We start from the raw sequence: 16967 nt of genomic DNA, 5'->3' as shown, positions 1-16967 counted from the left end.
CTCTCTCTCTCTCGTCTTCCTTCTCTTCCTCTCTCTTCTTCTTCTCTCTGCCTCTCTCTCTCTCTCTCTCTCTCTCTCTCTCTCTCTCTCTCTCTCTCTCTCTCCCTTTTAATTAATTTCTTTTTGCAGATGGAAAAGACACTGTCTATAGTCCAGAAAGCTCTTAGTTGGAATGATGAAGCAGATGAAGCCTCTCTGAGACCGCCAAGACCTCCATTAATGGACTCTGAGTTTCAAAAGATGCTGGATAGGGTGGGACAACTTTCCCACCCCAAAGAGTTGAGGCTCTGTGTTTACCTTGGTGGCCTTGAACCTTCTTTAAGGTCAGTGGCTTGAGATGGAATGGTTTGGAACATACAGTAGTACATGTTTACTTGTCCACATTTGATATTTATGATGAGTCAGTTTACTTGCATTTTTTATTTGTAATTTATATAAATAGGAAGAATTTTGATTGTTCAAAAATTCATATACATAGTTAGTACTTCAGTAAAAAAAAATTTGTAAAAAGGTTGAAGAAAAGTGTTCATACTTTCAGTCTTGCCCTGCTTTGTGAATCAACTTTTGATTAAATATTTTGTTGTTTAATATGGTTTTGTATTTTGATTTCATTTTCTAATTAGCACTGTTAGTAAGTAACTCATTGTGATTGTATTGCAAATGTTCATTAAAGAAGATTGATTTTTAACAGGAAAGTGGTATGGAAACACTTACTAAATGTGTATCCTGAGGGCCTTACTGGTCGAGAGAGACTGGATTACATGAAAAAGAAAACTCAAGAATATGAGGGACTAAAACAGGTCTGGCAAGACTATTTAAATGACCCTGATCAGGTATGAATCTTTTACTTGCATCAGCATCAAGATTATGAAGTGTCATCATAACATATTGCTTTTGCATAGTTGATTTCTTCCCTCTGTTGGAATTTCCTCTTGAGTCAGAGTTGATAATATTGGTTATGGATTAGAGGTCAGAGTAGTAATAATTGTCTTGGATTCAGTTATGTACAGTGGGACAATGCTGAAAAATGTGGTTTATTATTATAATCAAGGAAACTGGCAAATCAATGTCCTTGATATTAAGGTATGAGTGGGAAGATAGATTTATAGAGATAACTGACAATAGTTTGAGCACATATTGTAGTTTTGTACATACTGTCTGTACCAGTACTAAATGCTAGGTTTAGTGGAGAAGTTTATACGTATATAACTATCCGTGTACTCTGTGACTATATTAAACAGTTGGATAAATTACTACCTTAAGCTATAGTTGGCTAGCAATACACAGGAATTTAGATTTCTAAGGCATGGCATTTAGTATATCCTTCTAACATGTACTCTTTCCAACTAGTACATTGCTAACAGGTCAAATATATAACAAAATGGAGATCCTATGAAAACTGGTAAGAAAACTTGGACCAGCCCAAGAAGAGTCTATATAAGACTCAGAGGTCTGGAAAAACTAATCCTCATTATTATTATTATTTACAATACACTATGTATTGAAAAAATCCCATAAAGTCTGATTCAGCCAAAGACATATGGACTTTATAATCTGTAAACAATCTTAGGATTGTTTGGTAACTAGGCTACCTCATTCACTTGTTATTAATGGAATCATATATTTTCAGTCATAATATATTTCTTTCGCAGTGAGATTAGATTTCGGAGTATATAGTATGTATGGCTCAAAGTGTCATTCCCCATGAAATCAGGCAATGTTATATACTTAGTCCTATATTTTTTCTATTATCTAAAAGATCAAAATTATGGGGAGCAGACACAATTCCATTTGGTAACTATCACATCCCTAAAATAAATCGGTATTACATAGATAGTTTTACCATTGACTCACTTTTGATCTCTTAAATGTTCTCAAATTTGATTATAATTTCATTCTTGTTGCTTAATTTTGAGATATTTTAAATGAAAATGTGAAATACGTTAACAAACGGGCAGTGTCTTAATTAGTTTCTCTTCCAAGAAAGAAATGGATAAATTTAGAAGTATAACGATTTAGACGATAATTTTTGTTTTGCAAAATGTTTCTGAATAACATCAGCTTATCACAAAGCAGTAACCAACAAATAATTGAGATCTCTTGCATACAACATATACTGTAGTATTCATGGGCACATTTCATAAACTGCTACCAGGAATGGCGTGCAAGACCACAACAAGCTTAGGCTTATGTTCATAATTGGCAAATGCTGTTTCAAGGATTCAAAAGGAATGGAAAAATTGACCCGAGAATATTAGACTACCTTGGCTGTTTTCTTTTCGCAAAGTGAAATATAACCACTTGTCGCACAGAAGAGAAATTTTTTCAACAATGGCATAGGTAATCTAAGGGTAGACTTCTTCCGGCGCTCGGCTTTGACTGTAAATTTAATAAATTCATTAATTTTTTCAAGGCCGCAGTTTATTGGAATTGTCATAGAATAGATATGACTGCTATTAGAGGACCTATCTATTGAATTTAGCAGCACTCATCAACAGCAAAATATATCTTACGAACTTTCCACAGGGAAAAATAATTGAAAAGGGATTTAGAATTTAAAAAACTAAAAACAGATGATGTAGAGAGATGCATAAAGATATGATTTACTACACATTGAACGATAAAAATTCATACAAATCCATTGAATTCTTTCTTAACGGATGAACAACATTCATTTATATGGGTGAAAATAGTAGAATACAGTGAAAGACATGATTGGGTAAAGCAAAGTCGCTATCGTCCAATCAAAGTGAAAAGTTTAACTATCGCCAAGGTAGTTTCCCAATTCTCGGCAGACTCAAAAGAGTACAACGTTGCCACATTTACAAGTGACCCAGAGTAGGGGGAAAGGAGTTTTGTCCGAGACTGTACACAAGGTAGTAACTGGTAGGACTGTGCAAGGTTAGTAGCTTGTATCAGCTAGCCATATCTCATTCTGCTAATGCTCATTTTGGGAAACCCCTGGGTCAACTTTTTAAGTAGATGTACAGGCAGTCCTCGATTAACGGCAGGGGTTCCATTCTTGGCTGAGTGCCGATAACTGAAAATTGTCAATAACCAAAGCATCAGCGCCTCAGTGGTGTGATCGGTATGGTCTTGACCTGCCACCGTGATGGCCGTGAGTTCGATTCTCGGGCATTCCATTGAGGTGTTAGAGATGTGTATTTCTGGTGATAGAAGTTCACTCTCGACGTGGTTTGGAAGTCACATAAAGCCTTTGGTCCCGTTGCTGAATAGCCACTGGTTTCATGCAACGTAAAAACACCATACAAACAAACAAGCAAATGATAACCAAAGCATCATAATAATTATGGTAATAAATGGCATATACATTGTTGTAGGTGCCAATAAACCACTTAATGGCACCGTTAACTGCTTACCGGTTCCAAAAAATGACTTACCGACACCAAAAAATCACTTACCGATGCCGATAAACCTCTTACTGATGCTGAAAATCTCTTAGCTTCACTGAAAATCTGGTTAATGCCATTAGCTGATGCTGCCTGTAAGCAAGGGCTACCTGTATAAGTGCCAGACATCTATGAACCTTTCTTGAGGATGTAAACCCTGTGTTGACTTGTTCTTTGCTCACCATAACCTTTAGTAGAACTAGGGATATTGTTCTTGCTTCAGTTTAGGATTGGCATATTCATTGTTTTCTTCACCTCTCTGCTTCTCTCCTTCCCTCCTTTATACTGATGTCATTTTCACAGTTTTGTCTTTCCAAATATGACTCTCTTTTTCCTTTGAAAATTGGGTTTAAATAGTTACCTCAATCCAGGAGCTTTCTTAGGTATCCTTTGTTCAAATTGACTGATTCTTTTGTCTTTCAGAATATTGAGTCTACTTAAATTGCAATACCAATTAATTATGAATAATGGGCTAATTGGGAAACAAACCTATTACTTGAGGGATTGGATCTCTGTATTTGTGAAGGCTGCAAATATTGGTTAATTATAAGTAGCGTGAATTTTCTTTTAAAGAAATTGCATTCTGAGTCCCAGTCTTTTTTTTTTTTCTGTACTCTTTTTGGGTGGACATATGGCGTTAGGGCAGTGTATTGTGATATTTCCTTTGGTTTTGTCATATTTATCTTTATTTCCATAAAATTTTGTAGTATAGCTATAAGGGTGACATGTACTTGTTACATAGTTTTGTAAATCAGAAATTTTGTCTCGGTACTCTGATAACTTCTCTGATAGAGATGGGTTTGCTTGTTGCCTAATATAAAGCTACCTGCTTTTTGTGCATTTCTCTTTAGCTCTGCATTTAATTCTCTGCAAAGTAAAAGTTTGCATTTTTATAGTACTGTACACTAATGAAATGTTTCACTGCATGTCTAGAATAGTATGCTGAGTTTGTGCTTTTGTGTGACAGATAAGTGAGGAAGTGAAGTATGTGACAAATATGGTACGCAAGGACGTCTTGCGCACGGACAGGCACCATCCGTACTTCAGTGGAGCTGACGATAACAATAATGTGCAGAGCTTGTATAATATTTTAACCACGTGAGTGTTAAGTCTTAAGCCATCTCTTGGCAAATCAGTAGTGCTGTTTCACTTAACATTTCCTTTTGACTCTAGGTGTTTGTGAGTTTAAATATTTGGTATAAAAGCACTTATTCTACCATATTTACAATATACCATGTAATGTTGTTCTCATGGGAAATATGAATGGTAAGCTCTATTTTATTTTTAAATGCAAGGTAATAATAATTTTTGCAGAGCCTTTTTAGTTAAATGAGAATGTTTTCCTTAACAGTACCCCATTTTACAGTAATAAGCCATTGCTGTTTCGTTTAAAAATTCTAACGTAAGTTGTCTAATCTTTCCAATGAGTTACAGTATATCATGAAAAATCCTTAAAAGGACATAAAGCCAATGGATAGCAGAGATTTGTATCTCTGCTGTAAACATCATCACTATTTCAAGTAGTTTATATTCAGTTTGGCAAAATGTAGCCTTGCAGAATAAAAAACAATATAGTACAGAAATTGCTATACATATCTGTAAATTATTATAATAATAATGATAATTATAATAATAATAATAATAATAATAATAAGTTTTCTATTGAAAGATATTGCTGCATCAGCTGCATTCAACTTGTAAATAGTCTTCTCTATTTTTCTAACAATAGCTTTCTCTCTGCTACTACAACTGGCGAGTATTGCGCCGAGATTACTCATCAGGAGGAGTCAATTTCGGGGATATTGCTTATTATTTATTTATTTGTCACAGTACATGAACAAATAAAAAATACAATTCGATCTAGTGGCCAACGTTTCTCTCGGTATCATCCGAGCATGATCACGGCAGTGGAGCGGAGTAGACAACACCTACAGTCTACTCCGATCCACTGCCGTGATCATGCTCGGATGATACCGAGAGAAACGTTGGCCACTAGATCGAATTGTATTTTTTATTTGTTCATGTACTGTGACAAATAAATAAATATTAAGCAATATCCCCGAAATTGACTCTCCTGATGAGTAATATCGGCGCAATACTCGCCAGTTGTAGTAGCAGAGAGAAAGCTATTGTTAGAAAAATAGAGAAGACTATTTACAAGTTGAATTGCAGCTGATGCAGCAATATCTTTCAATAAAACTTGTTTGAAAGAGGGTCTCCTTCCAAAATAATAAATAATAATAATAATAATAAATAAAAAATAATAATAATAATAATAATAATAATATTATTATTATTATTATTATTATTTTTTTATATTATTATTATTATTATTTTATTATTATTATTATTATTTTTTTTTGTTTTCTGTCAGTAGGGTATTTTATGTCAAATCTCTTGCAAGGGTGAAAGGCCTTTTGAGCCCCATAATAATTTTATTGAATCCCATTATTTTAGTACAAATTTGCTTTCTTTTGTGCAGGTATGCATTAAATCATCCATCAGTTGGTTATTGCCAAGGCATGAGTGACCTTGCATCTCCTCTGCTTGTTACAATGCGTGATGAAGCCCAGGCTTATGTTTGCTTTTGTGCCTTAATGGCACGCGTTCACTCAAACTTTCACATCGATGGCGATGCAATGACCCTGAAGTTTCAGCACCTCACTGAAGCTCTTATTTTTTATGACTTGGAATACTTTACTTATCTCCAGCTTCATCAGGTGAGATTTATGAGTACTGGAAGAAAGTCTAAAGAATTTGTGAAACCTTAGATATATGTTTAATGAGCAGAGTGTACTTTAAGATACCTATAATTCTAGGATTATTTATATTGCATTTACTGTATATAGTACTCGTAACGTGTGATCTCACATATCGTGTGACCTCCAAATTTTCACCATTAAGAAATTATTTTATCATGTGTTTTGTGTATCATGCGAGTTCCTTTCTTGAGAGACCAAGTTTCAATAGAGTAACCTCTTTTCCTCCATCTCTTTATCTATCCCATCTTCTAGTTAATTAAGTTAAAAAAGTAAAAGGGAATGATAAAAGTACGTATGTATTGTTAGTAACTTTATACTCTATGCGTAAACACATACAGTCATAAACAACTGAACGAGAAACAGCTGTTTTGCTATTAACAACTGAATCTGATAGCAACAGCTGTTTTGCTTGCATTTCAGCCATTGTATGTTAATAAAACATTACTGTAGTTATGTTACAAATGGTGTTAAGTAGAGTATCACTGATATATTTTTACATTATACCCTTATGTATTTGCTATGGAGGAAAGATTGGCAAGGAAATATAGTACTGCTAAATTTTAGCTGCTAGTTGTAGCTGAAGCTGAAAAAACATGTTCAAGCTGCTAATGACTATATTATTGTGGACTGGCAACACGGATGAAACTCCATAAACTCTGTAAACTTCGAAGTGCCATCAAACGCAACTGTAAATAAAATTGGAGAGAAAAGTGTTTTAATCAAAACTACTGGGCACATCAGAAAACATTTTATTGTTGTTTTCATGCTGATGAATACATAAATACATATTGTGATGAAATCAAGTGAAAATATTGAACAGAATCTGTTGATTTTTTTACCATCTATTAATGAAAAAATTAACAATTTAGTATACAATGAGACTCAAAACACTTCGCATTATGAGAAATAATCTTGTCCCTTATAAATTGAGTACTCTCTAGAGATTCATTTATGCTAACTAGAATCAAGAAAACCGCTCTGAATTGAGTTAAATACGGTGAAATAAACTTACCTCATAATCATCCTCAGCTGATTTCCAAACCAAAACATTGATTGCTATGTTTGTATTTTATAATACAATACGTAGTAATATGAGAATACATACAATATTATTAGATACAGTGAAATAAGGCATAACTTTTGAAAGGATCCATGGAAAAGATGTATATTCGTTATGTTTTTATTTTATAGTATGACACTAAAATGTGAATACGTATTACATATGCTGACTTTATATCTCATGTATGCATGTTTGATGCGATCCCCTTAAAATTAGCTTCAAAATTAGGTCTTCAAAAGTCAAATGATATGCAAGTATATACAGTATGCTCAAAATAGTATAACAGCTACGTGTATTATCCTTTGAATTATTTAAGGTATTATATAAGTATGTTATGTAGACATTTTGATATGCAACATATACAAATATTGTATTATGCAGTTTCATCAAGGGATTTTGCAAGTAGTAGGTGGCTTTTGCAGTATGCTGGGTACTCTCGAATCATTCATGAAGAAATACAAGCTGTAAAAAGAAACTGGGAAGTTACAGTACAATTTCTTTAGCTAGAGTGGCATAATTATTTGTAGTACTGTGGAATTGTTCTCAGCCTTGACCAGCCTGTGAGAGTAGTCAGCTTAAACTCTATTGAAACTTGATTGTAATAGTATGTGCCTTTTTACAGAAGAACTCTGTAGCCATATGTAAAGATATTTGTATATGAAGTGAATCAGTATTGCTTACATAGTGTCATAGTGTCAAGCATACACTTTTTTATGGTAGTTAGTGCACCTGTCAGTATATTTAGTGTGTCATGTAGGTATTGAAACCCATTCATGTTGTATCATTCGGATAAGAGTTGGATGTCATCTTCAAGTTGAAAATATTATTTGCAGGCTGAAGATCTCCTATTTTGTTACCGTTGGCTACTGTTGGAATTGAAGAGAGAATTTGCCTTTGATGATGCCCTTCACATGCTTGAAGTTTTATGGAGCTCACTTCCTCCAGATCCTCCTCAAGAATCGTTGCCTTTGTTTGAGGTAATGTTGTTATTCTTACTTATGGCTTTTTCATTATGTAAAATTTGTTCATGAAACTTAACTGTCAGATATATATATAGCTGTATTTTCCGAAGTCCGACAGAATTTTGAAAAACTTACGACACACGTAGTGGGAGTCAGGTGGTTAGTACCCATTCCCGCCACTGGGAGGCGGGTATCAGGAACCATTCCCATTTTCTATTCATTTTTTTTCTGTTGCCGGTACTGTAAACACCTGTTTTCAGTACCTCCGTCTTAGGATTTTGAAACTTCATTGCCGCTAAGTATATCCTAATTGTCTTTTGATTTATTTACTTGGATTTGTGGCTAGGCATACGCTATCATAAATTGATTTGAATTTGATTCATTTTTGCATAAGATATCTGAATCTAGTTAGGCTAGTTTCAGAGGGTGTTGTCTGCAAAGATAGGGTGTGGCTACCGAAAGCTTCGGTAGATCCGCACTTGGTATGCACAAGGGGTACGGGTCTTGCTTCTTTGTTGAGATATGTCATGTAATGAGTGTGAGACTTTGTCTGATTCCGTAAGGAAGACGTATGATTCGTATGTACACAAATTAGAGCGTGATTGAATCAGGTGGTCTTCCTCATAGACTACATCAGTAAACAAAAGTCAGGGTAGTGAACCTGCTAACCTTCCTGTAGACTTTATTTTGCCTAACCCTGTAGTATGGCCTATGGGCTATGAGCTTATGTCTGCGAGAGGTAATGCCCTTTATGTTATTATAGATTTCATCTGTATATTGGAATCTAAAGTGCTCGCTCTCCAATCATTGTTGTGAAGTGTAGTGCCCCTAGTGTTATGGAGGGGGCGTCAGATCGGCCCCATTTCGCCTCTCTAGGCCTGGACCTCTGTCGGACTCCCAGGAACACAGGGAGTGGGCAAGTCGAAAGCTGAAGGAGGGTTACGGGGACTCCCCACCGATCTGGTGTCCCTTCGGCAGACCTGAAGACACTTCCAGGCTGCCAAAGTGCGTGCACGTACACGAATCCTGAAGGATTGCTTCTCGTCCTCCGAAGCGTCCTCCCCGCGCAGGGGTTGGAGCTTTCGGAAGGACTCGAGCCCTCTAAATAGAAGCTTTATGGAAGAGGACGCTTCACGTCCTCTCTCTCTCTCTCGTCATGCGTTGCAGTGAGAAGTAAGAAAGCGAACGTCGCCTGAACATGTGTACGTCTTTCCACCGAGAAATAGGAAAAAGAAGTCATTGTAGCAGGACGCTTTTGAGCGCGGACGTCCGAGCTTTGTTACTGTGAGAAGTAAGAAGGCGTCCCCTCGCCCCTCGTATTCTCACACGATCAGCCCTTCTCCTGAGACTGCTTCGTGCAGTTGGATTTCTCTCCGAGATGTCTCTCGCTCTTCCCTGAAGGCAGTTTCTCTCGCTTGTTTTGACGCCTGTCAGGAGCGTGACGCTTTTCTGTACGCTTCTGTTGACGCTCGGCTTGAATTGGACGCTCGGCTTGAACTGGACGCTCGGATGGACGCCAGGCGCGCGCCAGTGGACGCCAGGAGCGCACCAGCGCACGCCAGGAGCGCACCAGCGCACGCCAGGCGTGACGCCTGGCTGAACGTTTCTGTTGAACTCTTCAAACTCTCCTCGCCTTCAAGAGGCGCACCGTGTTTCTTTGATTAAGCTAGCTTCTACTTCTGTACCTGTTCATGCTTCGGAGTTTTTTGAAAAGACTCTCGCTACTGCTTTGCCTTCGTCTTCGCAACACGCTCTTGTTTAAGATTTGGGCCTAAAGGACTTTTACCTCTACCTTCGGTAATAGTGCTTTTCGTAAAGTCCAGGATTGGATGGAGTTAAGGAAAGCTCAAGGGAAGATCTCTTTTGCTCTACCGCCGTCAAGACTTTGCGGTAAGGCAGGTATGTGGTATGTAGAAGCTCGACGTCCGGCACGTCATGACGCTCGACAGAGCACTTGCCAAGGCGCCCTACACGTCAAGACATTCAGTAGGATTCTTGCAAGGACACTCATCAAGAGGACGCTCTTCAGGACGCTCCACGGGACGCGCCTTCGGCTCCTTAGAATGCTCTACAGAAGCTTCTTTTACCGGAAATGAATACGCCTTCTGTAAGACTTTTCCTGACAACTTTAATAGAATCCATGGCTTGATGAACTTCAGGAAAGCGCAAGACAGGACTTCCTTTGCCATACTGCCAATAAATTTAAGAGTTAGCCGGCATTCGACATCGGGGTCCTACCTGCCTTAAGCCCAGTCTCTTAACAGGAATCTTGCCCCTTCCTCGATTGATACGGGAATGGGGAAAATTATATGCTCGACTTCCTGGATTACGTTTTGTCAATTCAGTGACTTTCCCCCATTGACAAGATACTATCGTTTTGTCAAGTAAGTGGATATCCCCTCATTGACAAAATAACTCTTTGTCCCGTAAATGGTTAGTTCTCATTGACAAAGATCTCAATAACATTATATTGCGTAAGCGGATAAGCTCTTATTGACAAGATTCGGAAGAGCTCTCATTCATCAATCGCAGACTCATACAAGAAAAAGAATTGTAGACTACGTCCATGAACGCTTATGTCCAATAACATAAGAAGCTTGAGCTGTCCGCTTCTGTTCTTGGTTCTCACTTGAAGATCCCCTTTGGCTAATTCTATCTCGTTCTCTTGCCGAAGAGAACGAAGGCAGTCGATTTCCATTCTCTGTCTCCCTCGTCGAGGAAAGAATGTAGTAGAGAATTAGCTGTCCAAGGGACTACAATACTCTACGTTTTGTTCATGAAACTTGCCTGTCAGATATGTATATAGCTGTATCTCTGAATTCAGCTACTATATATATATGTCTGCCAGGTAAGTATGAACAAACTTTATTGTATCATAACAATATCATATTTTGCCTTTGCGTTATATTAGTACTGTTCGGTTCAAGTCATATACGCATACTGTAGTTACCTCTTCGGATGGCAACCGAGAGGACTATTATTTTAAGTGCATTTAATCAGTACTCCCTGCAACCTTCCAGGAGTTTCCAATTTATCTTTTACCTATTTATGGTAGTGTTATGACAACACAAATGCAGCTCTGTATTTAGCGATTTCTGTTTCGCTTAAATGTACCAGCTTGAGAGTCTCTTTCTGCTCAAATAATAACAGACCTATTCCTTCGTAGAATAGAGTAGCTGGCAACCCAGGCATAAGAGTAAGAGACGACGAACGTAAGCTGCTGTCACTGTACTCCAACCGAGCCAGTACCAGCTAGTTCGCTGTCATGTGCGGTTGGTTACGTCTCTCTCTTCTGCAGGATTGACTGACTAACCGTATCTCTGCGCGGGCGGTTACGTCTCTCTCTTCTGCGTCATTGACTGACTAACTGTATCTCTGGCCTACAATCACGGACTATAGCCTAAGATTGAGGGGAATTCCAACATGCATGAATAAACTTTGCCTTCGTTTTGCGAAACTATGTTCAACAGAGATATCTACTTCTTTCGGTGCTCGTTACCGCACTGTGATAGGACTCTTTACGAGTCTACCGCGACATTGCACTATTATATGCTCTCCTGCTTAGGCAAAGCGCAGCCTTATTAGGGAAGTAAGCATGCTCGGTGAGGTAATGGATGAGCCTGCTGGGGACCATTTCCTTCCTGAAGAAGTTTGTTTCCCTGAATAGACTGCAATTCAGACCTCTACAGTTTTTTCCTACCGGAAAACTGAAATATTATCCAAGATCTAGAAATGATTCTGAACATCTCTCAGTGCTTCAAGTTTCACCTGAGGTGATAGCAAGAAGGTGCCAGGCATCTGGAGAGGGTTTCAGATGTCCTGGCACATAATCTGAAAGAATTGGAAGCAATTCGGTCGTCCCTCCAGTCCCTCGAAGAACGAGTTTTTGGAACCAGTGGTCCAGATCAACTCGGACAATTCCACAGCTCTCTCATATCTCAAGAAGTATCATCTCTCTGTCCCTGTTCGAGTTAACGAGAAAGAGTCTATTATGACAACAGGCATAGAACGTAACGATCCTCAAGAGGTTCGTTACAGGATTGCACAACGTCCGTACGAATCTTCTTAATCGACGGCAGCAACTACTGACTTCCGAGTGAAATCTTTAATTAGAAGTATGTTGAGAGTTGTGGAGACTTTAGGGACGTCCTTTCATACATCTCTTCGCTATGTTGAGGACGAAGAGGCTTCATCTACTCTGCTCCCTTTTTCTCGATCCGGGAGCAGTAGCATTACACGCCATCCTATGGTATTGAACGGGGTGGATGTTTAGTCTCTTTTTCCCCTTTTTCAAACTCTTAGGAAATGTAATAAGATGATTTATGACGTCACAGGGAGCGAGAATGACGCTGATCGCCCCATGTTGGCCTTCAAGATGCTGGATTCACAGAGGTCACGTCCGTCCTAGAACACTTTCCAAGGACCTTTTCCGAGAGAGTCGGTCTATTCTAACAGCCTCACTTCGAAAGGTACCTCTAAACCTCTCCGCTCTGAGTCTGACTACGTTCAGACTGTCGAGAAGTTGACCGGAATAAGAGGATTTTCAAGACTAATGCCTAGTGTCATTGCCAAGGCAAAGAATGCTGCCTTTCTTGTGGGGTACCAATCGGAGTGGGCCGTTTCTGGAGATAGTGCAGGAAGAATGGCTTTTCCTCCACCTCGACCTCTGTAAATTACATTACCGTCTTCCCTTTCCGTCTGAAGAATGGGATAAGCTGGCAGTCACAATTATTAAAGAATACGCAAATATGTTGTGGACGGCCTTTGGGCTCAGAAATTTGCATCTGTCAAACAACAAAGCCCTTCACGATCTTTGAGGTCTGTGGAATCTCGAAACTGTCCAGATTGAAGCTTTCGGTATGGAACTTAGACGTAGTCTGAAGTTCTTGATGTCAAAGCATTTCGAACCTCTCCTTTCTGTAAACTTAATGCACGTGACCAGAAAGGCTAATTTTCTAACCACTCTAGCTACGACAAAGAGGGTTAGTGAGGTTTTAAGCCATCGTCAGACGTTTTGGCTTTAGAGAACACAATGTGGTGTGTTCTCTAAGCCTTCCGTTGTGGCCTAAGAATGGAAACCCGTCTAGTCCTTGGGCCAGGAGCTTGGAATCAAGGGATGGCACAAGTTATTGGGCAAGAGCCAGAGAGAGTCTTGTGCCCTGTCGGGTCTCTCGAGTTTTATCTACATAAAACTAAAGAAAGTCGAAGTCCTTCGGACAATCTGCAGTGTTCCGAAAAAGACCAGACTTGCCCATATCAAAGAACACCCTGGCTTTATTGTTAAGGAGTTCTTTCAAAGAGGCTCTTTCGTTGTGTTTGCACAAAGATTTGAAAACTTTTGATCTGAATGCTCACGAGGTGAGGGCGCGGTCTCGGAAGCATTTCAACTGAACATGGCACTCGGTTACATCCTGAGTACCGCGTTTTAGCGAAGCAACTCTGTGTTTGCTTCACACTCCCTGAGGGATGTGAAGACGTCATATGAGATCTGCTGCTCGCTAGGGCCATTCGTGTCCGCAGACACAATCTTGGGGGCAAGAAGTACCACTCATCCTATCCTGTAGAAAATGGTTAGGAAGAGCTCTTAATTTTAGTTGTTGAGTCGCCGCCAATGGCGGACTTCTTAACTTTTAAGCCTTAGTTAAAACACCTTAACTTTGGCTAGGGGTCAGGTGGTGATATTTATTTTACTTCTTAGCCCTCATGGTATGGTCAATATGGTCTAGTCACATTGTGGTCACGCCCCCGTTGACAGATCATCTAGAGCACACCAGCTGGCAACTCTAGTAAAGCAGAAGCAGACTTGGGTGACAGTAATCACGAAGCCAGCTATGCTAACAGGTGGAACCAAGATGTAAATCATCTGCATGCAATTTGTTTCCCAAAATCCTTCTATTCTGTCCCTTCCCACCTCCAACGGTGGGATTCAGCTGTATATATTGACAGGTAAGTTTCATGAACAAAATGATATTGTTATGATACAATAAAGTTTGTTCATACTTACCTGGCAGATATACATATAGCTGTATTTTCCGAAGTCCGATAGAATTTAAAAAAACTTACGAAACATGTAGTGGGAGTCAGGTGGTTAGTACCCATTCCCGCCGCTGGGAGGCGGGTATCAGGAACCATTCCCATTTTCTATTCATATTTTTATTCCCACTGTCCCCTGAGGGGAGGTGGGTGGGTACTTGATTATATATATCTGCCAGGTAAGTATGAACAAACTTTATTGTATCATAACAATATCATATTGTCAAACATTTTGTAATTGCCAATGGCCATGTTGTTTACTCCCATCAGATATGTACATTTTGACCTCATGTCTTCCAAGTTGCATCCCACCCCAGTGCTGGCACAGGCTCCTGCTCTTGGAGCAGCTGTTACATCTCATACAAAAGTTGACTTCTATTTCCATAAACCTGAATAATATATGAGATGATGAACAGGGTGGTTTAAGAAATGAAATTACTTATTAGAAGTTAATTAATTATTGTTATATGGTAACAAGTGTCAGGCTGCCATTGCTAACACCGTCACAATGGAAGAATTATTAAGAAATTTTTTCTGTTACTGTATTGTGATACTCTGCAGCTTCAGTGACAGGTTTAGTGTTATGCTCGTCTTGTATTAATTGATTCAAAGGAGCAGATGCAGAGTAAGGAGATGGGTACGTGTGATAAGTCCTAACCTTGCCTAGAATACTGTTTTCTGACCTAACCAGACCTTATCTTTCTAACCTAACTTATAAATGTATTACAATACTTTCTTGTTTGGTTTAGACTCAGAATGATACTTGCAGGAAGTCAACAAATGAAAGAGTAAAAACAGATTGGCAATACCAGAAATTTATTACTCATTACTAGAACTGACAGTGACCAACCTGATGATCACTTTTGGAAGAATACTGTTTGCAAACATCCTGATGAGAATGATACCAGCTATGACTTCTTGGCTACTTGCCCAAAGGAATTAAAGTGCCGGCACTAATTAGAGTAGTATCGAACTTACTCCAGAGGAAGCAATCATCTTAGTTATTTGAGATTCATGGACTAGATGCTGAAGAAACTTCCAGCATTTCAAGAAGATTCTTTGAGAATCACCTCAACTTCTTAACTGGGAACACTCCCCTTGGTCTTGAAAACCATATTAAATCTCTATCAGAACCATTGAAAGAGGCCAGAAGACGACTTTGATATCCTTTCTACCGCAATTGCAGCAGGCGAGGTATTTACTCTTTTTATACTTTAGGGAGGTCAGACTGGGTTGAGTAGGTTTGTTATTTACCAGCTCAGACATTTAAGTTATAAATCTTGAGTGACAGCTGTAGTGAAAACTTTTCATACCAAAAATACCTTTTTAATGGAAAAGGCTATAAACACTAATTGTAGCTGGAAAATCATAACCTTAAGAATTTTAGTTATTCAGTTACATTTCAATATAATATTTATGTTGAATAGGATAGTACAGCATGGAAGTAAATGCCTTCTCTAGCTCTAGATTAAAGAAAAGAAGAGTTGGTCCTGATCTTAACGGACATGACAGACCTGCCTGCGAAAAAAGAGGTTACAAGAATCAGGGAATGCAGAAGCACGAGGATAATTCCAAAGACTTAAAAGGAAAAAGAGAGTCACAGAAATGACCAGTATGGGTCAAATTATTTAACAAGATAACAGGGAATTGGTATCATATACACTTGAGCCTGTTGTGGTGCAGGTACCAGCATATAATTCTTAACCCATTGCTAAAAAATAAAGTACCAGGCATTCAATCCTGATCATTCTTATTGTTTCAGATCCGATTAAAGCTTTTTTGAAAATAACCTTCCAGCTTATGAAAGGATATCAAAGTTTTGATGTTTCATTATCCTGTATTCAAATGTTGGATATCAGCTGCACAGCTCATGACCCCTTCAATTTTAGATTTTGGTCTTTTATTTGAGCTAGTAAAAGTGGAATAAGAATAAGAATTCCATGTAAAGGAGTAGTATTCATTGGCAGTAATTCTTCTTGGTTGCTATTGTATAACCTGTTAACCGTTTAAGATTTTGATGACACCAAATGACATCTCATCCAATGACCTTATCTAACAAGAATTTTATAAGCAAAATCTGTAGTACTATTTATAATTGGTCACTGTGTAACTTGCCCTAGACAAATTTAGTAACTCACCAGAATCTCACGGGGTTAAAATGGTTTGACATTGTCATCTTATTGTAAACAGTTATGTATTTAGTGAAAGGCTTCTTGTTTTCTAGTTAAGAAGCATTAAAACTGATTTTAAAATTTTAGCTGATTTGTTCATTTTAATTGGTAGCAATCGACTGGTGTGTGCTTTAGGAGTTATTTTTCTTATTTGTTATCCATTGTAGAGTGATTTCTTGGGGGCCTACTTTTATGTATACATTTTCAGCTTGTTAATGTGTTGTCTGATTTAGGGTAAATACTTTTGTATGATTTTATTTTATCTGACTTATAAATCTGTCATGGAAAAACTTGACTTGAGTTTTTACTGTATTTTTAGTTTCCTGAGGAATGAAAGAAGTTAGTAAAGGGACATTTTTGCTTGTACAACTCATTACAGAATAAGGAAAATTCTCAAAAATTAGTTCCATGTATTTTTATGGGGCTCTGTTTGATATTAAAAGTTTGTTGTTTACCTCCACTATTGTTACAGAAATCTCCCATAGTATGTATATATAAATCGCAGTTGAAAGATTATTGATATGTTTAAAATTTGTGCAACAGTCACATTGTCTGCCAATCATCAGTAG

General features: G+C 38.2%; 1 protein-coding gene across 1 annotated transcript in view; it reads left to right on the top strand.

Moving 5' to 3' along the window:
- Positions 1–16967, top strand: part of LOC135211944 (TBC1 domain family member 25-like) — a 112865-nt gene that overhangs the window by 23510 nt on the left and 72388 nt on the right. Inside the window, 5 exon segments of the mRNA XM_064245190.1 lie at positions 130–323; positions 692–833; positions 4378–4508; positions 5893–6130; positions 8066–8209. Of these exon segments, the coding sequence (XP_064101260.1) occupies positions 130–323; positions 692–833; positions 4378–4508; positions 5893–6130; positions 8066–8209 (849 nt within the window).

The sequence above is a fragment of the Macrobrachium nipponense genome, chromosome 40 (assembly GCF_015104395.2).
Source record: "Macrobrachium nipponense isolate FS-2020 chromosome 40, ASM1510439v2, whole genome shotgun sequence".
NCBI lineage: Eukaryota > Metazoa > Arthropoda > Malacostraca > Decapoda > Palaemonidae > Macrobrachium > Macrobrachium nipponense.
This window is presented reverse-complemented; position numbering and strand designations above follow the sequence as displayed.